The sequence below is a fragment of the Mesoplodon bidens genome (assembly GCF_964165515.1).
Source record: "Mesoplodon bidens genome assembly, chromosome: 3".
NCBI lineage: Eukaryota > Metazoa > Chordata > Mammalia > Artiodactyla > Ziphiidae > Mesoplodon > Mesoplodon bidens.
Genome location: NC_138178.1, coordinates 141,655,313 through 141,676,989, shown reverse-complemented (window position 1 = coordinate 141,676,989; position 21,677 = coordinate 141,655,313). Strand labels below are relative to the sequence as shown.

At 48.6% G+C, this 21,677-nt stretch overlaps 1 protein-coding gene across 1 annotated transcript in view; it reads left to right on the top strand.

Moving 5' to 3' along the window:
* SPTB (spectrin beta, erythrocytic) overlaps window positions 1-21,677 on the top strand; it is a 128,828-nt gene that overhangs the window by 55,852 nt on the left and 51,299 nt on the right. Inside the window, exons 2-3 of the mRNA XM_081228114.1 lie at window positions 3,340-3,538; window positions 21,117-21,268. Of these exons, the coding sequence (XP_081084240.1) occupies window positions 3,391-3,538; window positions 21,117-21,268 (300 nt within the window). The 5' untranslated portion in view covers window positions 3,340-3,390. The remainder of the gene's footprint in view (window positions 1-3,339; window positions 3,539-21,116; window positions 21,269-21,677) is intronic.

The window sequence follows — 21,677 nt, the reverse complement described above, 5'->3', positions numbered from 1 at the left end:
CTTCAGGGTGAACTGGGGAGTAAATGGACATGGAACTACTTCTTATACCTTTTTTCCTGGGTGGGCTGGCAGGGAAGGGAGGTGCAATTTGGGGTCTATTTTTAGCCATGGAATTGCTGTCTGCCATACTCATGGAGGACCAGTCTGGCTGCATAGATGAATTATATCCTTAAAAACGTGACTGAATCACCTTGGCTCCAAGTTCCCCTCCAATATCAACTTAAATGTCATTTCCATGACCCCCCCTTTTGGTTAGGTGTCCCCACCATGTGTCCCCAGTCTATGCTGTTCTTTTCAGTCATGGTGGTTTCTTTATTGCCATGCCTTTGAAGGGCCGTTGTGACAGTTATGGGTGACCCTGGGTTGAATTTGGTTTTAGGCATATTTTGTTTTGTTTTGTTTACCTGGAATAACCATCTGTAGCTTTCCTGTTTTCTTATTTTCTTCTCTTCTGCCTCTCACACCTGATTCTCCCCTTGCCGCTGAGCACACTGGCCCAGCCCCCAGCCCCTTGGCCCTGATGGGATGCCATCTGGGCAGGCTGCTGGGGTGGGCATGGCTGGGGGAGGGGGCAGGAGGAAGAGGGCCTCTCTTTAGTTTCTGAATCTCTTTCCTTGGTGTTTGTCTTCAGGGACCTGACTCTTCTAAAAAAAAAAAAAGAAAGAAAGAAAAAACACCTTGCGTTGTATGTTTAGACGCGCACATGTGTTTTTTTCACGTTCGAGCAGAGCCGCTGCCCGGCTGCAGCCTCCTCCGAGCTGCAGTCGCAGGCGGCACGGGCGGTTTTAAGCAGGGTGACTTGCTGTCGAGTGGCTGCTCTTCTGCTGCCGGGGCCATCAGTCTTGTCTTGAACGCCCGGTCCTGCTGGTCTGCCCGCTCAGGCTCATCTTTCTGGGGCAGACTTATTTACGGAGCCGCGGCAAAGGTAATCTCACTCCCTGGGCCCCGCGGCCTGGGCCCCTCTCAGCCACGCTTAAAAATAGCCTGAGACGAGAAGGAGAGCCAGGGTCTGGTTACCTCCTGCACGCACGATCTGATCTCACCTCGCCTTCTGCATCTGGCAGCTCGGCCCTGCTCAGGGGCCAGCGGTCAGCCTGTCAGCCCCTCCCCACTCACAGCTCCAAGCTGGTGGTGGTTTCCCTTAAGGGAAGTAGGGAAGGGCGTGGTGGAGGGGGGAGGGCCCTCCCAGACACCTCTACGGGGCCAGCCGAGTGGGACACCTCAGCCCTGGAAGCAGCGTGTCTGTGCAAGACGACAGGCTGTCAGAAGGGACGAGGGTGTGCTGAATCCCAGGCCTGGAATCACGGCGGGTACCCGGTGGGGTGATGGCTGGCTCCCCTGCCTTCATCATCCCTCCCCCCATCCCTCCCCCCGCCCACTCCCTGCCCGCCGCATGAGTAGCAAACACCTTGGCCAAGCCCTGGAAGCCCGGGAATGCCCTCTGTCCCCGTGTGCCATGTTCTTTCCCCACCTGCTTTCATAAAGTGGCCTCTTCCCAGTTTGGCCTCTTCCCGGCCGCAGCAGTAATTCCTGAGATGACCTTGGGGAGGCCTCATCCTAGGAGGCCTTGGTTTCCTCCCTTATGCAGTTAGGGTGGATAATTCCGGCTCCTCCTGTCTTACCTCAAAGGCCTGCGGTGGGATTGATTAATCAGATGGGGGAAAAAGAGCCTGAAGTGATTCTGTCTGAAAACTAAGGGCTCTGGCGCTGCAGTCACGCTTGGATTGGTGAACAGGCTTCACTTCTTCCTCAAGCGTGTGTCTGCTTGGGTGGCGCGTGTGTGTGCTGGACTGAGTGTGTGTGTGATGTGCATGTGTATGTACGCGCCCCAGGAGAGAGTGGCTAACCTCACAGCTCACTCGCTGTCGACACTTGTCATTTGTCTGCCTCACAGCTTCCCCTACTCCCATCCCTTTTGTTCTCTTGGATAGGAAGGCTCTGGGCTCCCTGTTCTGTGTCAAGGACTTGATCTTGGAGTCCCGTAAGCTCCCTGGGGAGAGGACTGAAGGGCAGGTACAGGGGAGGAAGTGAAGACTGAAGGGAAGCCAGTCTTTTTCCAAAGGCCCTGGACATTCAGGACCCAGCCTAGCCTCTCTGGCCTCCTGTCCCACTTTTCTCTCTGACCTTGCCCTCATCTCCAGTTATATCATAAGGTTCCTAAGTTTTACCATGCCCTTTCTTACCTTCAGAACAGTGCACCTGCTCTTTATTCCTCTTGTTTGGACCCATTCCTTTCCACCTATCCCTTTATAGGATGCCTCCAAGCTTCCTCTAGGAATCAGCTCAAAGTCTCCTTCCCCGGATACCCAGCCCCTAGCACGCGTCCCTCATGCTCCCTCATCCTTTCCTAGTTGTGGCACAGCATCACACCTTATTGTAACTACTTCTTCAATCCTCTGTCTTGCTGCCAGAGTATAAGCTCCACAAGGACAGGGCCCTTCCTGTCTTACTCATAATTGCCTGGCACAGTGCCTGCCACCTCGTAGGGACTTGGCGCATATTTGAAATAATCATGAATGAATGAGTATCGTGAATGAATGACGGGCAAGTGAGGAACCCAGTGCTCCCAATGCCCATGTTCATGGCACAGATGAACACACACAGCTCCGCTGTCGGTGGCATCCCCTCACCGCCCCACACCGCCATCATGCCTGGGATGCGACAGGAGAGCTTGTCCAAGCGCCTGGGCGTACTTCAGAGAAGGCAGAACCAAGGGCCCAGCTTTCTGAATGTTTGCTGCAGGGAAAGAACTCGGAGGGCTCTTGGGCAGGCACTGGGAGGACTTAACTTTCCCCAGTGCAGCTGCCGGGGCTGGTGGCACCAGTGGCATCTTAAAGCTCATGCTCTCCTCTCTCCCCACGGATTCATGTTTGAGTCAGACTCAGCCAACTCCCAGCTTCTCCCCTCTCCTGCCCTGTCCCCACCTCCCTGCCAGGTTGGGTCTGGCCCCAGTCCACAGGATGGGGCTGCTATTCCCAGCTCGTCCATGCCAGATTCTGGCTCCCAGGAGAGCCAGCCCCCTCGGTGGCCGCGGCAGTGGGATTGGAGGCAGCGGGCCTGCCTGCGACTGACGTCTCCACCTGCTGGCTGTCCTGACCCTTGCTGCATGCAGCTGTCCGTCCCCACCGCCACTGCCACCGTTACCGTCGCTGCTGCTGCTGCATTATTTTATACCTGACAACCTGGAGACCCTGGGTAGGAAGCATGGCCAGGCAGAGGGCACCGTGTGCTGCTCCCACAAGGATCTACTCCTGTTGGATGCTCCAAATAAGTTTCCCCTGAGACAAAGTCCAAGGGGGTGGGCACTAACCCTCTGACTATGTTGCTGTCCGCCCCCAGGGACCCTTCCATGAAGACTGAGGCAGGCGTAGCTGCTGAGAGCCTGCTGACATGACATCGGCCACGGAGTTTGAAAACGTGGGCAACCAGCCACCGTACAGCCGGATCAATGCCCGCTGGGATGCCCCGGACGATGAGCTGGATAATGACAACAGCTCAGCCAGGCTCTTTGAGAGGTCCCGGATCAAGGCCTTGGCAGGTACTCTTTGGGGCCGTGGCGGTTAGGGGAGCCGCTCGCCTAATCCCGAGGTTCACTACCCTTCCCGCCTGTGGTGAATCCTCTGTGTGCGTTGGCATGAGCCCTAGCAGGGCGGTGATGGAGACATGGCTGCGTGGCTCAGAGGCCAGGGCCCCTCGGGAGGGAGCACAGATCAGGCAGCCTCTCCTCCACATGTCCCCCACTTCCTCCCAGGTGTGAGGTGCTGCCAGGTGGGCCCTTGGCCTCAACCTCTGTCCTGAATGACCTGTGTCCGAAGTCAGAAGTAAAAGAAGGTCTGGGCAAAGAAGTGTGTGAGGGCCGGGACAGCCGGGCAGAGGTGTGTGGACCTCATTATGTACCTCGATCCCCCGCCTGGTCCTGGAGAGAGGAACTGTCGTCATCTTCTCTGTGGCCCCGAAAGGAAAGGGTGATTTGATAGGAAACTGAGAACAGATAACGTCTTCCCCACACTGCCTCAGAAAGGAGGATTTTCTGGACTAAACCTCTTATCAAACTGGAATTAGATTTTTAAAAAAATTAATTTATTGATTTTTGGCTGCGTTGGGTCTTCGTTGCTGCACGCAGGCTTTCTCTACTTGCGGCGAGTGGGGGCTATTCTTCGTTGCGGTGCGCGGGCTTCTCACTACAGTGGCTTCTCTTGTGGAGCGCAGGCTCTAGAGCGCAGGCTCAGTAGTTGTGGCGCAAGGGCTTAGTTGCTCCACGGCATGTGGGATCTTCCCGGACCAGGGTTCGAACCCGTGTCCCCTGCATTGGCAGGCGGATTCTTAACCACTGCGCCACTAGGGAAGTCCATGGAATTAGATTTTTACTTAGCAGGTTCACAATAGATTTGTGTGTGTGTGTGTCTGAGAGAGAGGGGGAGAGAGAGAGAGGGGGAGAGAGAGAGAGAGGGAGAGAGAGAGGGAATCTTTAATCTCTCGTGGAAATGGCTTCTCCTCCTCCTGCTGGCTGAGATCTGATTCTTGGGATTTTTCCCCGCTTCAACCCCTGTGACCATTGCCCCCATGGAGCCCTGCCCAGGGTAGCTATGTTCTGACCCTAAGTCCTTGACCAATAAAGAGAGTTTGGGTTACATGGGGTAGTGTATGGGTCTAAGCTGGGAAAGGGGTGGATTCCTTCACCTGTTCCACCAGTGATCGGCCCAGAGCAGACTCGTTTCCCCCATTATTGATTGTTCCATCTTCTGCCTTGTTTGAAGGGCACAGCTTTCCCATAAGCACTCTCTGGGATGATTCTCCCACTGCCCCTCGCTCATGGCCTTCTCTGAGGTTCCTTCCACCTTCTCTCCCTCCACTCTGTTCCCAAGTGTCTGGGTCTCCAACTGACCTTGAGTCATGAGCAGGTCCCCTCTGAAGCTGTGATGACATTTCACCTCTGGGTTTCCCATCCCTGTAAAAGGGATCGGGTAGCTCATTCCCTTGTCACGGTGGAGAATCTTTTCAGGTCTCAGCCATCACCCTTTTGGTCCTTGCTCTTTGCAGGAAACTCCCTTTCTTCTTCCTTCATCTCCTCCTCACCATCCCTCACCCCACAAAATCCTTCCTTGGTTTTCCTAGGGGATGTATAATGGCACCAACCCCAATGTAATTTTAACCTCTTTAAATAACCAAACTTGGAACCCTTGCCTTTGCCAGTCTGGTGACCTTCTTTGTGTCTCATGCTGGCTGGGTCTGGCTGCAGTGACCCTGGGATACAGCTGGAGGGAGAGCGATACTGTGTTCCATAAAGTTTGCCAAAGAACAGCTAGAGGAGTGGGGCTGTATTTTGTGTTTCACAGGTAACTTGTTTTTTAAGAAATCAAGGTAAATTCCATTTTAACAATTATCAATCACATTCCTACTATGTGTAAAGCTAAACTCCTACCCAGACATGAAGGTGGAGAGGAGGGGAACACAGAGTTGGATTCAACATAGTATCTGTCTCTGAGGAGTTTATGATCTATTAGGGAAATGAACAATGTTCATAATTAATTAGCATGAGTAGAATTAGAGAAGAACTATGGGAAAGACACATAATTAAATAGCAATGAGAGAACAAAGGGGGAGATGCAGGGAGCATCAGGGACTTGTCTATGGAAGAGGTGGCCCTGGGGCCGGGGATTGAAGGGTGTGTGTGGTCCTGACAGGCCGATGGGCTAAGAGTTGGTCCAGTTGGCCGGTCTGTGTGGTAGCCTGGCCTGATGGATGCGCAGCCGGGGAAACTGGTGGAACTGGGTTGAGCAGGAAAGGGCCTCCATCAGCCTTGCCTGCTCCTCACTATGAGTGTGCATCTCATCTATCAAAGCATCTGAAAGACCCCCAAAAGGAGCGGAACCACAGAGCGTAGAGTTGCAAGTAAACATGCAAGTTTGGGGTCCATTCAGGATTTTTTAAAACAAAGAAAACCCTAACCAGTTTACTGAATTTCTCTCCTGAGAGCCCACTCTGAGTGACCTGTGGGAGAAGCTAAAGCTTTGAGAAGGTCCACAGTAGAGTGGCTGGGTAGGCAGAGCAGAGAAAGGCAGCGTCAGTCTCCCACACCCACCTCCCCACTGGTTTTAACTTCTTGACGTTTTTCTCTTCAGTGCCGACTTTGGGGCTGCTTTGGCAGTCTAGGCGGGGTCAGCCTTTCCAAAGAGGCTTAGGAAGCAGAGGCTGCCTTTGGTCCCTATTACTCCAGCGTGCTCTGAGGCCACTCCCCCACTCCCAGGAGTACTACGGCAAGGAAGGCGTGCAGCCCTATATTTCTTAAAAGATGGCGGTGATCTGCTTTGTAGGTATAGATGGCAGCGTTAGAGATGTTGGCCTGGTCTTTCCCATCTCAAATCGAAGGTCCTGGGATGAGGAGGAAAATGTCACAAGACCCAGATTGAGGTCTTGGTTCCACTGCTAATGCTATTGCCATGGAGGACAGTTCAGTCAATCTCCTGGGTTTTTCTTTTTATAAATTTATTTTATTTATTTTATTTTTGGCTGCGTTGGGTCTTCGTTGCTGCATGCAGGCTTTCTCTAGTTGCTGCGAGCTGTGGCTACTCTTCGTTGCGGTGTGCGGGCTTCTCATTGCGGTGGCTTCTCTTGTTGGGAGCACTGGCTCTAGGCTCGCGGGCTTCAGTAGTTGTGGCACAGGGGCTCAGTGGTTGTGGCTCGCAGGCTCTAGAGCACAGGCTCAGTAGTTGTGGCGCATGGGCTTAGCTGTTCCGTGGCATGTGGGATCTTCCCGGACCAGGGCTCGAACCCGTGTCCCCTGCATTGGCAGGTGGATTCTTAACCACTGCGCCAGCAGGGAAGCCCCCAATCTCCTGTTTTACACAATGAAGACAGTAGTATTTTCCCAAGGTTGTTGTGAAGATCAAGTAAGATAAGGTTTCTGGAAGTTATTTTATCAATAAAATACTAGGTGAATGTTAGTATTTACAGGAAATCTTCTTAGGAATAGTATCTTTCTTTTTTTTTTTTTTTTTGGCCTTGCGGCTTGTGGGATCTTAGTCCCCCAACCAGGGATCGAACCTGGGCCCTTGGCTGTGGAAGTGCTGAGTCCTAACCACTGGACCGCCAGGGAACTCCCAGGAATAGTATCTTTCTGTCCCTTCTCTTCTCCCAACTTCAGATATTCAAGTTCATCAGCTCAGTCAATGTCCCAGTTACCTTGACCTGTTCCAGGGCCAGTTTCTTCCCTCTTAACCCCCACGCTCCTTCATCTTAGAAGGCTTGGGTTGGAAAAGAGAGCCAGGGACCAGCGAAATTAGGCTCATGCTTGCACTTCGAGCTCTTGGCTTGGTCCCCAGGGACCCAATGGCCATGGGGATGAAGCCCACTGCTGTGCAGATCTTTCTCCAAAGGCATCCAGCCTAGATCCCAGGTGTGTGTCTGCCATCAGCTGGGTGACAGGAAGGCCCAAGAAACCAGAGGACAGTGAGGCCTTGTGAGATGCTCTTCCTAGTGTGGCAGCTCCTCCTCGTCCCTCTCTGCCTAGTGACCTGTGGTTAGAAGACTTGCATTAGGTTAGCTGGACTCCATCTATTCTACCTCTTAAGTTGTCTTCCTCTCAGCTCCAAAGGAAGCACTCCTTATTCAGCCTTTCAGACCATTCACGGCTCTTCCTCCCAGGGCCGAAATAAACAAGCCCTCTGGTTATTCTGCCTGGAAACTGCCACATTGGTATACAAATACCTGACTCCTCTCCAGAATGAATTACTCTGGGTTCGAAACTGGATCAGCCTGACTAAAGTGAAAGGGGAGGTGGGTAAGAAAACACTGCAGGAGGCTCCTGGATGGGGATGGATTTGACCTTGGCATGCCAAGGGGAGCGTTGGGGGCCCAGCAGGAATATTTGCAGGTAGGTCGCCGGGCAGATGTTGCTCTCAGTGTCAGCCTCTAAAGCTGGCAGCGCTTCCTGAGGTTCAGTGGGGGCTAAGTCCTGGGGCTTCTTCCTGAACGGGAGGCCATTCTCTGCTTTGGTGACTGCCTCTGGCACCCTCCTACTTTTCGGACTTGCTTTGAACGTTAGAGGAAGGGGAGCAGCTGGAAAGCCCAAGCTCCTATCTCTCCAAGAGGTTCCAGCCTTCGTGTTTCAGTAAAAAAAAAAAGCTCCCAGTGTCTCCTCGAGCCATCGTCATCGTCACTCACCCCATTTCCTGTCCTTCATACTGGGCGCCATTAGGCAAACATTTGCGGGTCTGAATGAGGGACGAAGCACTGCAGGCTGCCGGGAATTTTCGGCCAGAATGCCTGCCCTTTGTGCCCTCTTTCCTCATCCCAGAGGAGGCCTCTGCCTGCACACACCCTCGCAGCTGGTTGTGTACCCCTGTGATCTGGGTGAGGATGCTGCCTCGGGGCAGATGTGGCTGCACTGGGCGGCGGGGGGTGGGGGTGGGGGGTGGTTGGAGGAAGGCAACAGAAAGATGCCCTGAAAAGAGAAACCTTGTGCATTAGCCTCCATCCCACATCCCCTGCCTGTCTTATGCACGCACACAGCTCAGCCTCCCCGCATCCCAAGTGCCTCCCGCTGCGTGATTTGCAGCTCATTGGTGCAGAGGCATCTGGAAGGTTGCAGTGCAGAAAGCAGGCTGGGGCCTCTGAGGAGGCTGTGAGGAGGGGAGGACCCGACACGTCCTTTCTCCCCTTTTCTGGCTCATTGAAAAATTACTAAGGGACAGACTACACAGAGCCTCCCTTTTAAGACAAAATGCACAAAATTGTGTAGCCCACTCTGCTTTTGCCTTTAAATCAGAATCCAAGTCACGTTTCAAACTAGAGACGTGCTTCCTTTCCACATTCTCTCTTTGTAGCCTTCTTACTAGAAATGAGGTGAGGCCAGAGGTGAGGTTGCTTTAGGACAATTCAGAGAATGCAACAGGGCAGCGGGTGCACTGCAGGCCATGTCCCTGTACTCTGAAGCACATGGCTTCTGCCACTCTGAACCTTGAATGTCTTCCAGACCCACTGTGCCCAGGCCCCAAGGTTAAGTTCTGTGACCGGCAGGTATTCCATCAGAGCTTTAGGACAGTGGCACTCCCTGCCCACCAGCCTGGACCCTCCGGAAGCACTCCCCAGAGAGGGTGGTATGGACTCCTTCCTGACTCTGGTGGCAAAAAGTGATGCTTAGTCTCACCCCACCTGTACCAGGATGACTCTGAGCCCAGGTGCCCCAGTTGTGTGAGAAGGGCTTTGTGTCCAAAGGGTGAATGATTTCTTTCAGAGAGCAGGATTCCATCACAGTTGTGCCAGGAGGGGTCAGCAGCTTCTTGGCAGCCTGTTGACAGTTTCAAAAACAGCTGCTGGAGACCAAGGCCTCAGGTGTGCATGGTCCAAATGCCTCTCTTAAGCTAACTGTGAGAACAAAGATGGTGTCATTAACGAGACATTTTTAAAATGTTTTCTTCTCAGATTTCAAAACATGGAGTGGAGTTCTATTTAGAGACTAGATACTGGGAAAATGTACTATTCACAGAAATATCTTTAATCATCAGCAATCATTTTAATGTGCTGTCAGAAGAAAAAAAATAATTGGCTCAGCAGCTCTCTCTTGGAGGTCAGCCATTGTGAGTTCTCCTTCTTCCCCTGAGACAGGCCACTGTGCAGAGAAACCTGCCATTTACCTGTGTAGACCAACCTACGAGGGAGGCCAGTGTGCCACCTTCACTGTGTGGTCCAGGGCAGTTTCCCCTGCCCAGGACATAACACTTTCTCCCATTGTCCCCTCTTGATAAAAGCTGTTCCTCCTCTTTGAGAATGCTTTGCAGAACCACAGCTGTTCCCCTGTTCTGGGTGACTGCTATCTATCATCATAAAGATGCTTTATCAAATATTAATACACCGAGGTTAATAATGAGACTCTGTTCCCTCCCTGTGCGGCACAGTCTGAGCGAGCCATGTTAATAGCCTCCTCCATCTTTGGGACATTCCTATGGGCTGTCAGCTTCATTCCCAAGGGCAGGTTCTGACACCAGGCCTGGGCTGTGCTTTTGGCTCCTGGGAGCAGCCAGCACTCCCTCCCTTCTCCCCCCATGGGGTCCCCCCTGCGTGCTGCGTAGCTGAAGAGATGCCAAGAGTGTCATTTTCAGAGCATCTGTGGCAACTGTTCGTTTTCCCTTTTTATCATGTCACTGAGAAAGAATGACAGGGAGGCTGGTAGCAGCTTAGTCTCTGGGAGAATTTTGCCTCCAAACCCTTTGGCCTTCAGACTCTGGAAACTGGATCAACCAGGGCACCTTGTTCTACAGTCTAGTGAGAAATAGATCAGATAATCACACATGTGTCTTTGTACATATAGACATGTATGTCATGACAAACGATGATAAATGCTATTAACTGGGAACTGTGCGTTTATAACATAACCCACAGCTTATAACTCACCGAAGGATGAGTAGGGGCTTGTTTTAGTGAGAGTGTGGACTGGTGGGTGGAGACAGGAGGGGCAGACAGGAGCCACATCACAGGGGCCTTAAAGGCCATGGGTATCTTGGCCAAGCAGCAGGTAACTCAAAAGCGGTGGCTGAGGAGTTTAATGAGGGGATTATTTGCAAAGGAGTGGCAGAGTTGAAGGGTCAAAGGGTGGGAGCCTTTAGCAGGGAGAGCTATAGGCTCTCAGGACAGGGGCTGTGGCCTTTAGTAAAGGGCTGGATGGATGGCACTTCTCCCAACCCATGAAAGTGCTTTTCACAAAGAAGTGACATGGTTATGTTTAGCTTTGAAAGATCACTCTGGCCTCAATGGGGAGAACAGGTTATAGAGAGGCTACACAAGAGTCCAGGAAAGAGAAGGTGGCAATGAGGGTCAGCTTGGTGGCCACAGGGAGCAGAAAGTGGTCCATCCCCACCACGTCATTCTTCTGTCCTCCTGAGGCTATCACGGAGTTTCCCCAGTGAGGTGACCTTGGCCAACTTACTTTTCTGCTCCTCCAGGCCTTAGTTTCCTCACCTATAACACAGGAGGCTTGACGCGGGAGGTCTTCCCAGCTCGTAGCCTGGGAAGAAGCTCCCTTGAGGTAGCGCTGACCACATGCCTTTACCCTGAACCGAGGAGCTTTGGCTCCTGGCTTTGGGGAAGGGAATTGATCCTTTTCAGTAAATCAGTGGGTTCTCCAGAAATTCTCTCTGTTTATTAAAGGCTAGGCTGAGGCTGGGTTCCTGGACCATCTTGACTTCTGCAGCCTTGTGTTCTCAGCGAGTGTCATCTCTCCATGCAGCCACCACCTGTGTGCATGGCAACAGTGCTTGGTGTTTATACAGCTGCTTAGTGTTCTAGGTGCTTTCTAACCAGATGATCTCACTGACCCTTCAGCCACTCTGAAGTAGGCAAAGTATAGCTATCACCATCCCCTTTATAGAAGAGGGAGGTCACATGGCAGGAAGTGCCGGGACAAGACTGGAATCCCAGGGTGTTAAAATCAGCCCTGTGCTGTTGAGGCTACAGCACTTGAGCTTTCTTGAATGTCCTTCAGACCTGTATGATCCCCCCCTCCACACCCCGCCTGATACATCGGAATGGGAAAGTTTTGCTTTCACCAGCAGCCTCTAGAGCCTCTTTGATCAAAACCCTGAACTCATTTTTACTTCTGTCTTACAGCCTCCAAATGCTGTCACCTGCCAGGGCTAAATGACCCTTGTTCTGTGATGCTGTCCAGATTGGTGCCTGTCCGCATTTCCATAGTTCACATTAGTGGGGCCACGGCACCTCAAACAGACTTTTGCAGCCACCTCCAAGCTGGTTTCCCGGGCTCCAGCCTCTCCCCTGTCCAATCCCATTTGTGCAGGGCACTTAGAATCTTTATCCTCCAACAAATTTTTAGTGAAATGTCACTTTATCTGGCTCTTCTTTTCCCAGAGTATAAAGTTCAGAGTCCCTAGACTGTCCTTTTTTTGTTTTGTTTTGTTTTGCTGTACGCGGGCCTCTCGCTGTTGTGGCCTCTCCCGTTGCGGAGCACAGGGTCCAGACGCGCAGGCTCAATGGCCATGGCTTACGGGCCCAGCCGCTCCGCGGCATATGGGATCCTCCCGGACCAGGGCATGAACCCACGTCCCCTGCATCGGCAGGCAGACTCTCAACCACTGCGCCACCAGGGAAGCCCCCCTAAACTGTCCTTCGACTTCTTTGCCCTGATGCGTTAACTGCTTCTCTCCCTCACCCCCAAAACATGCACCCGCATACCTACATGCACACATGCACCCACAAATACACATTTGCCAGTTTCCACCAGAGGCTTTGAACAAGACCCATCTTTCCTTCCCTGCCATTCTAAAACCATTATCATCTTCAAGTCCCAGATCAAAACTAGTCTTCTTCAAAAAAAATTTTTTTAATTTAAACTGTTCTATGATAACTTCTCTTTTCCTATAATATATAAAAACTATTTTTTAAAAAAATAGGGTGATTGCTTTTGTATCTTTAAACATTTTAATACACAAGAATATATATTTAGTGTAGAAAAGATTACAAAAGCAGATAAAAAAGAGAAAACTAGAGACATTGTTAATATCCCATATAGATATTGTAATGCCTATGGATATATGACTGTGCATGTATATGTATAAATATTAATATTATCTATAATCTTAGAATGTTTTTCACTGAGCAATATATTATGCATATTTTTTCATTTCTGTAAACATGCAGATTATAATTTTCATGGCTGTATAGTCTTCCTTTGTATTAATGTACCCAGATCTAGTTAACCAGCATCTTAGTGTTCAACTCTGATCGCTTTTAGAGTCAGTCTTGTGTGCTTCATTCTTACACATCAAAGAGTACGTATATATTCAAATAGTCATTTGCAAATGTAGTAAGCATCTTAAAGTTCTCTCTTAGAATCAACCCTAGTTGGATCTTAAATCCTTATGGGCAGGAGAACTATGTTCTTGCTGTTCACAATACCAGTGTAATGAAAGTTGATTGGTTGAAAGAAAAATTCCTCTCCAAACTAAACAGGAAGAGTAGAATTTGTGCCCGCATCATCATTTATGATGTGTTCCTGAGGGTCTGCCCCATGCTAGGCTTTATAATGGATTGGCATCTGTATCATTGAGGTTTGTCACAAGTTCATGGGAGTTAAAGTATCCCTTGCTCAGGTTCCCTAAGCTCTTGGCTTCCTGACATGAGAAGGAGGGAAATCCCAAGTTGTAAACCTGCAAAGGGCTCAACATTAAATGCTTGTTTCCAGGCCCAGGCTAGTGGTCCATGGCCTCCCATGGTGCCTTTTCTCCCACTTGCCTTTCTGACCACCTAGCTTTACTGATTGCTTAAAGCCATGTGCTGGTAAAAATACAGACTTGCTCAAGAAGGATACCTATTTGATTTTCATCAGTCATTTATTCCTCGGGGTTTGAGTTTTATACCCTATTTTTCTTCATGACATCTGTCGTTTCTTACTATAAAAGTAATACATGTTCATTACAGATATTTTAGTAACCATAGATAAGCAAAAAAATGTCACCCACAGTCTTAATACCCAGCTATAACATAGCCCAACATTAACTTTTTTCTATGAATCTATGCATATAGGTCTGCAATATTGGGTTCATATTATGCATGTGGTTTTATAATCTGAATTTTCCCTCAAAATGTATTATAATATCCTTTCTTGCCATTGAAAGGTCTTCTCCCACCTTTTTCATATATAGGCTGCTATTCTCTACTTTTGAGAGCAGATTTTTAACAGAGAAAAGAGGGAGAGGCATGAAACAGTCAAGGAATTTTACAGGAAGCCATGGCAGGAATAAATAGATGGGCCTAGAACTGGGTGACTGTTTCCAAAGATAAGATATTTCAGCTTTACCATTTAGCTCAAGAACAGCCAATGGGTAAAAGGCTCTTATTTTTATAACAGCCCCACTGGGGACTTTTAATGACAAACTTCCAGGATGTCCATGACTTCAGGAGGTAGAGCAGGTACCAGAGTGGGCGGGGCCAGCAGCTACTGTGCTACTGGCAAGAATGGTGGAGGGAGGTTGAAGGAAGAACCAAGAGGAAGTCTGGAGAAGTGCAACACAAGAGAAGGAAAGAGCCTTGACCCTAAGGGGAGGTGTGTGCTTTGATACCTCTGTAGGGAATATTCTAGAGGGCAAGTCCTTAGCGTGGCTGTGTGGCCGCAGTGGGGCAGAGTGTACCTCGCTGCCCTCAAGACCCACAGACCTCACTCCCAGGCTCTGTCCCAGGGCGGGGAGGGTGTCACAGGAGTGTTCTCAGCTCATAAACCTTCTCCCTCTCCCTTCCACCTCTCTCATGGGCTCAGGTGGTTAACTATGCTTATGATTTTTGTCTGGTGAAAAGTCCCTGGCGCGGGGGTGCACAAAGGAACTAAACTATCTTGGAGAAGAGGGTGAGAAAAAGTTTAATATTTTCTTTAGGAAAAGAAAAGTGTGGGAATTCCCTGGCGGTCCAGTAGCTAGGACTCTGCACTTCCACTGCAAGGAGCCCAGATTCAATCCCCGGTCGGTCGGGGAACTAAGATCCCGCAAGCTGTGCAGTGCAGCCAAAAAAAAAATGATGATTGTTAATATATTTCCATGTGTTCTACAAACGGATAAAGCCTTGGAAAACTGGCTCATTTTAAAAAAAGAAAAGAAAAGTGTATTTCTGTATTGAATAAGTGATATAGAAACCCAGTGGGTAAAACTCAAAAGATACAGAAGGGCAAATCAGTTTCATTCCCATCTCAGTCCTCCAGACCCAGTTCTTTTCCCACAGCCAGTGTTATCAGTTTTTCATGTATCTTTCCAGGAATGTTTTATGCATTTATTAGCAAATGGTCTATATTGTTTTTCTCAGCTTTTTTTTCACCATATGTTGTCCCTTATTGTTCTTTTTTCCCCACCCAATGTATCTTTCTTTTTTTTATTTTATTTATTTTTGGCTGCATTGGGTCTTCGTTGCTGTGCACGAGCTTTCTCTAGTTGTGGCAAGTGGGGGCTATTCTTTGTTGTGGTGTGTGGGCTTCTCATTGCAGTGGCTTCTCTTGTTGCAGAGCACGGGCTCTAGGCCCGTGGGCTTCAGTAGTTGCAGCACGTGGGCTCAGTAGTTGTGGCTTGTAGGCTCTAGAGGACAGGCTCAGTAGTTGTGGCACACGGGCTTAGTTGCTCCACGGCATATGGGATTTTCCCGGACCAGGGCTCGACCCATGTCCCCTGCATTCTTAACCACTGTGCCACCAGGAAAGTCCCCCCACCCAATGTATCTTGAAGATTGTTTTATATTAGTACACAAGTAGCCTTCTCATTCTTTTTACAGATACAGTATTCCATTGTATGGACATATAATTTTAATTTAACCAGTCCTCTATTGGTGGACATTTAGGCTGTTTCCAATCTCCTGCTATTTCCAAAAATGCAATGAATAAACTTGTATGTAGATCATTTTGTAAATGTATGTCTATCTGAATGATAAATTCCTAGAAGTGGAATTACTGGGTCCAAAAGTATCTATAGTTGTAATTCTGATCCGTCTTGCCAAATTGCCTTTTATACCCTCTCCAGCAGCGTATGAATGTTTTTTCCCCTGCATCCTTGCCAATGTGGTATTTTATCACACTTTTGGATCTTTGTGCATCTGATAAGTGAAACATAGTGTCTTGATGTACTTTCATTTCGCTTTTGGACTTTTAGTATCAAAATTTTAAAACATGCAAGAAAGTAGAGAAAAAGTACAAAGAATCATCACCTTGATTTAACTGTTAATATTTGGCCATATTTGCTTGTCCATTTTGGGGTAGGGGTATTTTTAAAGTAAATTGAAGATTATCATGACATTTTACTATAATACTTAATTTATCATAATACTTTAGTATGAATATCTGAATAACAAGAGCATTTCCCACCTAGCTATAATTCTGTTATTACACCTAATATAATTAAGAATTCCATAATACAATTTAATACCAACTTAATATTCAAATTTTCCCAGTTGTCTCAAAGATGTCTTTTATGATTAGTTTGTTCAAACTAATTAAGGACTGTGTATTAAGTTTGTGTGTATGTGTATACTTGTAATTTGTACTTCTATTATGAATAGCCTGGACAACTTTTTATACATTTAAGAGACTTTTATAATTTTTTTCTATTAACTCTTTGTTCACATTCTTAGTCCATTTTGCTATTGGATTATTGATCTTTTTCCTTATTAATCTGTAGATGTTCTTTACATACTAGGTAAGTTAGCCCTTTGTGATATGAGTTACAGATAATTTTCCTTGTTTGTTTGACTTTGCTTATGGTATTATATCTCACACAGAACTTTTTTTGATGCAGTTGAACTTTCAATCTTTTATTTTATGGTTTTTGGATTTTGTTTCAGAGTTAGAAGGCCCTTCCCTACACTAACATTATAAAAAACATTCTATTATGATTGATTTTGGTATTTTTATGGTTTTATTTTTTACATTTCAATTTTTGACCACAGTGAAATTTATCCTGGAGTATGAGATATGAATTTAACTTAATTTTTCCTGGATGGTCATCTAGTTTTGTCAACACCCTGTACCCAATAATCCATCTTTTCCCTTCACATTTGACGTGCCACCTTTATCAGATATTAAATGACTATATATACTTGGGACTATTTCTCTTCCATTGATGTGTCTATATATTCATATGCTAGTACCACACAGTTTCATTATTATAACTTTATACTATACTTTAATATTTGTTAGAAAAAACACCTGGGAATGTGGGTTACCCTTTATTACTCTTCTTTTCTGAAACTTTCCTAGCTATTTTTGTTTATTTTATTTATTTAATACATTTATTTATTTTATTTATTTTTGGCTGTGTTGGGTCTTTGTTGCTGTGCGCAGGCTTTCTCTAGTTGCAGTGAGCCGGGGCTACTCGTTGTTGCAGTGTGCGGGCTTTTCATTGTGGTGGCTTCTCTTGTTGTGGGGCATGGGCTCGAGGTGCGTGGGCTTCAGTAGTTGCAGCACGCAGGCTCAGTAGTTGTGGCGCACGGGCTTTGTTGCTCTGTGGCATGTAGGATCTTCCCAGACCAGGGATCAAACCCATATCCCCTGCATTGGCAGGCAGATTCTCAACCACTGTGCCAGCAGGGAAGCCTGTTTTTGTTTATTTTTATAATGAGTTTTCTAATCATTTGTCTAGTTTCCCCCAAAATTTAAATTATATAATATACATATTTTTAAAATAATATTAAATATATAACTTTAGGGTAAATTGACATCTTTATGATATTGAGTTTTCCTATTCAAGAATTGGGTGTGATTTTTCCAATTGTTCAAATCTTTGGTGTGCCTTGGGAGACTTTATAGATTTATATGGATTTTACACAATTGTTTTAAAATTTAAGCTGAAATGTTTTGTCTTTTTATTATCATTGGGGGTTTTCCAAATTCCTATTTCAGGAAAGGATCCTGCCACCCCTTTAGTGTCTCCTTTTACCTCTAGGATTAAATCTAAACTTCTTAGCTTTTCCTTCAAGGCTTTCCACATCCGATTTAAAACCTATTTTCCACATGTTTTTCTTCTTACCTGTAGCTAGTCAGCAACCCCTGAACAAGCTCCATCCTTTTATGCATTCCGTCTTGTGGCTCCTCTCCTTCCTCTTCTGCCTGTGCAAAGTGGTTTTCTTCACGAGCCCCGCCTTGAGTGTCCCAATTGGAGATGACCTCTCTCCTCTTTCACCCCTGACCATTTATTGTATGTGCCGTTTATCTGGTAACTAATCCAATATTACCTTGTGACAGCTTTTGTATTATTAAATGAACTGCCCTTTATCTCTTGTGTGGTTGCAGAACTATTTGTGGGTCTGTGTCTCGTTTCCTCAACTAGATTGCGAAGCCCTTGGGGAGAGTGAGCCTGCCTTGTGCTCCCTGCAGCATCTGGGCCCTATAGGCAGTAACGATAGGAGCAGCAATGATAACAGTGATAGTTAATGTTTACCTCAAGCTTTCTTTCTGTGTGCTGGCTACTGTTTTAAGCACTTTCCATGTATGAACTCATTAGTGGGTAAACACTTGAGTTTTGTTGGGTTTATTTGACCTTAAATTAAACCTTTGAAGGGGGACATAAAAGAAAGGGCACTTGGTCACAATATCCAGACAGTGAGTCTAGCTAGCTGGTCAGAGAGGAAGGGGAGTTTTGTAGGGAAGGAGGAGGCTGGCCACAGCCTAGGAAGGAAAGGGGAGAGGAACAGGCAGCAATGGAGAGGCCCTGAGCTTGATGGTTGCAGAGACGTGAGTATTTTCTGAGGTTCTGGTAGCTTTGATTCAGGCCATGCTAGTGGACTTGCCCGCTTCCCCTTCACTGGCAGGGTTAGGGCTCTGGATATAAGGCCTGGCCCATGGCAGGGCCTTGCTGAGGCCTCTTTTCCACAGCGGTTCCCTGCAGGATGGCCCGGGTCTCCTGGGGACAGCAGGCCCAATGCTCAGCTGCCTCCGCGGCCTGTCCACACACTCCGGTCCTCCCACCTCTCCTGCACTCAGAAGGCTCCACTGAGTGCCTGCTGGGAGTGGATGCACTGAGCGAGCCGATGCGGAGCAGCCAGGGCTATGAGCTGATGGAAATTAATCCCCACCCCTCGGCCTTCCTCTCCTTACGACCATCATGAGCCTCGCAGAATCTTTCCCCTGTCTCAACACTGCAGACTGTTTTAGGGTACTGGGGTTCCTGGGCAATTGCACCCCCGCCTTCAAGTAAAATGCAGCCAGGAGGCCTCCTACCTGAGCTCTAAACCTGCAGCTCCAGCATTTTGGGGCCCAGGGAGCGTTATTTGTGTGTTGAGAACTGGAGAGATCTAAGGGTGATTTACATCTGCACCGATGTGTGTGCCAGCCCAGCAGCCTAGAATTAAATTCCACGGCCCAGCTCTTCCTTACACTTTGCTGAGCACAAATAAACACGTCTCAGCACCCACATAATAAACTCTTTAGATTCTTAAAGACAGGAAAAGGAGATGGGAAGAAAGGACTTTGACTTTTTGAGACACTTACCTCTAAAGGGGCAACAAATTTCAGCCCCTTAGACAAAGCTCCACCACCGGTTGGAAGGCTTAGCCTCTTACAGCACAGATCCGGTCCCTAGGGAGAGCATCGTGGGACTGAGGCTGGCTCTGTTGAATCTAAACAGGCTCCAGCATAAACGCAATTGCTTTCTGTCCAATATATCATCAGAACTTTAGTTACATTTTGCTGAAGCAGTCCTTGAAATCAGGGAAGTGGTCCAATAGAGTAAGGGGGCTTTTCCCCCTGAAACTTTGCCCAGAGGCCCAGAACAAACAAGTGCCATTTTAATTTTATATTTATTACAGATTTGTATAGTCACTAGTAGTATTTTTGCTCTTCTTGGAAATCTTATTTAGACGGCTTCCATAGAATTCTTTACATGTGACTCCAGCACTCATCATATTTATAATGGAGTTTGCGTCAAGGATGGGGGCTCCTTCCTGTCCTTGGCTGCCTCCCCCTCCACCCAGAGCCTGGCACCTAACAGCTGTACAGTGAACAATTGCTGAATGAATGAATAAGCAAATAAGGGGTCTGAGTTCCTAACACCAAAATAGCCATGAAGTAGGAAGGAATTTGATGCTGTGAGCCTCAGAAACTGCCAGGCTTATACCCTCGGGGCCATGCTGGCTGGGCTCCTCTTTTTGTTGTTATTAAGTCAGACATTTAATAATTTAAGAAGCCAACCGTTCCACAGTTTGGGCTCAGCTGAGCAGACGTTTAGCTTGTTCGCACGGCACTGACAATCCCTCCTGGCTGGACTGCTCGGAGTCTGCCCTGGCTGTGACCAATCTGAACACACTCTCCCCAGGGACCCTCCATGGCCTCCCCAGGGACCAGGCCCATGACCACATGGCCAGGTCATCTCCTGCCTAGAATCCTCCGCCAGAGTGCCCAGAAGCAGGTTGCCACAGACTGTTCACTAAAGCAAACTTCTCTTCCTGTTTCTATCTTTTCTGCCCCTCTTCTCTCTCTCTTTCACCCTGTCCCCATTCTTTCTGCTATCCCAGCCTCTGTCCTCTCTCCAGCATCTTGATCAAGCTTCCCAGCCCTAACCATACAGGTACCAGCATTTATTTTACAGTACCCTGTATTTTAACAGAGGTGTTAAAAGGTAGCCCACCCGAACTGGTACAGCCTGGGCTGGAAGCTTGGTTTGGGCTGAGGCTGATTTAGGCTGGGGGTGGCATATCAGCTTCCCAGGTCTGAAGATGGAAAATCCTGCCTGCCATTCTGCGGGAGAGAAGGAGAGCTTAGTGCCATGCACAGCCCCCACCCCAAGCCCCCACTACCCTTCACCCTACGTGGATCACACATTCCACATGACCTCACTGTTTCCATGCTCATCTTTCTCCTCTACCTACCAGCAGCTCCTTGAGGGCAGGCAGTTTGTTTTACTTTTATATATCAGCAGGCCTGGCGTAGGAGCTGAATAAACCTCTGCACAGTCAGCTACAGTACAGCTCTGGAGACCTACTGCGTGCCAGACTCCAGGCCTTGGGGATTTAGAAGTGAACAAGACAGACAGATTTTGCTGGGCTCAAGGAGCCTGCAGTCTTGCAGGAAAGACAGACTTTCAACTAATCTGAGTATGAGGAGAGAGAAATGAGAAATGCAGATGCAGGGGTCGGGGCACACAAGGAGAGACAGAACCTAGGCGAGAGCTTAGGTTCCCGGAGAAGCACTGTTTCCACTGACTCCTAAAGGATGACTAGGAGTTAGGTGAACGGGGTGAGGGGTGGAGTGTCCGAGAGAGAGCATTCTAGGCAGAGGGAATATTTGTTGGATGGGTGGACGGGTGAACCTGGCATTGAATTCTGAGCTCGCTGGCCCAGTGGTCCAGAGCATTCTGATGCGCACAGGGAAGCAGGTGACTGGATTAGGGGTGTCTTGATACCGTGGTGGTGGAAGTTACCTCTTCATTACCCCAGTCATGGCACGTGGACCTGTGAAGCCAAAAGGTTACGCCCTGGTCAGAAATGCTCCTCAGAAGGGGATGGAATAGATACATCAACCTCCTCTGCCAGGGATGGGGCAACTCTGGGGTTAAGGTGAAAACCCCTTCGGCCCCATGTCACATTGCAAATGGACCCTGCCAACCTCAGGCACCTCACCCAAGGCTCTTCTCCCCACCCAGATGAGCGGGAAGTTGTTCAGAAGAAAACCTTCACAAAATGGGTGAACTCGCACCTGGCGCGCGTGTCCTGCCGCATCACTGACCTCTACAAGGACCTGCGGGATGGGAGGATGCTCATCAAGCTGCTGGAAGTGCTCTCTGGAGAGATGCTGGTAAAGCCCCTTTCCCCAGGCCCTGTGGCTGCTGCTCCGCCCCTCTTCGGGAAAGACATGGTCTGGGGGCCTCTCCAGTTCTCATGGCCTTCCAAGGTTTCTCCCTATTCTTTTTTTTTTTTTTTTGCTGTACGCGGGCCTTTCACTGTTGTGGCCTCTCCCGTTGTGGAGCACAGGCTCTGGACGCGCAGGCTCCAGACGCGCAGGCTCAGCGGCCATGGCTCATGGGCCCAGCCGCTCCGCGGCATGTGGGATCTTCCTGGACCGGGGCACGAACCCACGTCCCCTGCATCGGCAGGCGGACTCTGAACCACTGCGCCACCAGGGAAGCCCTCTCCCTATTCTTTTGGGAGGTTTCAGTACTAATGATGTGAGGTGTCCATGTGGCTGACTGGGTTCCCTGAACGTG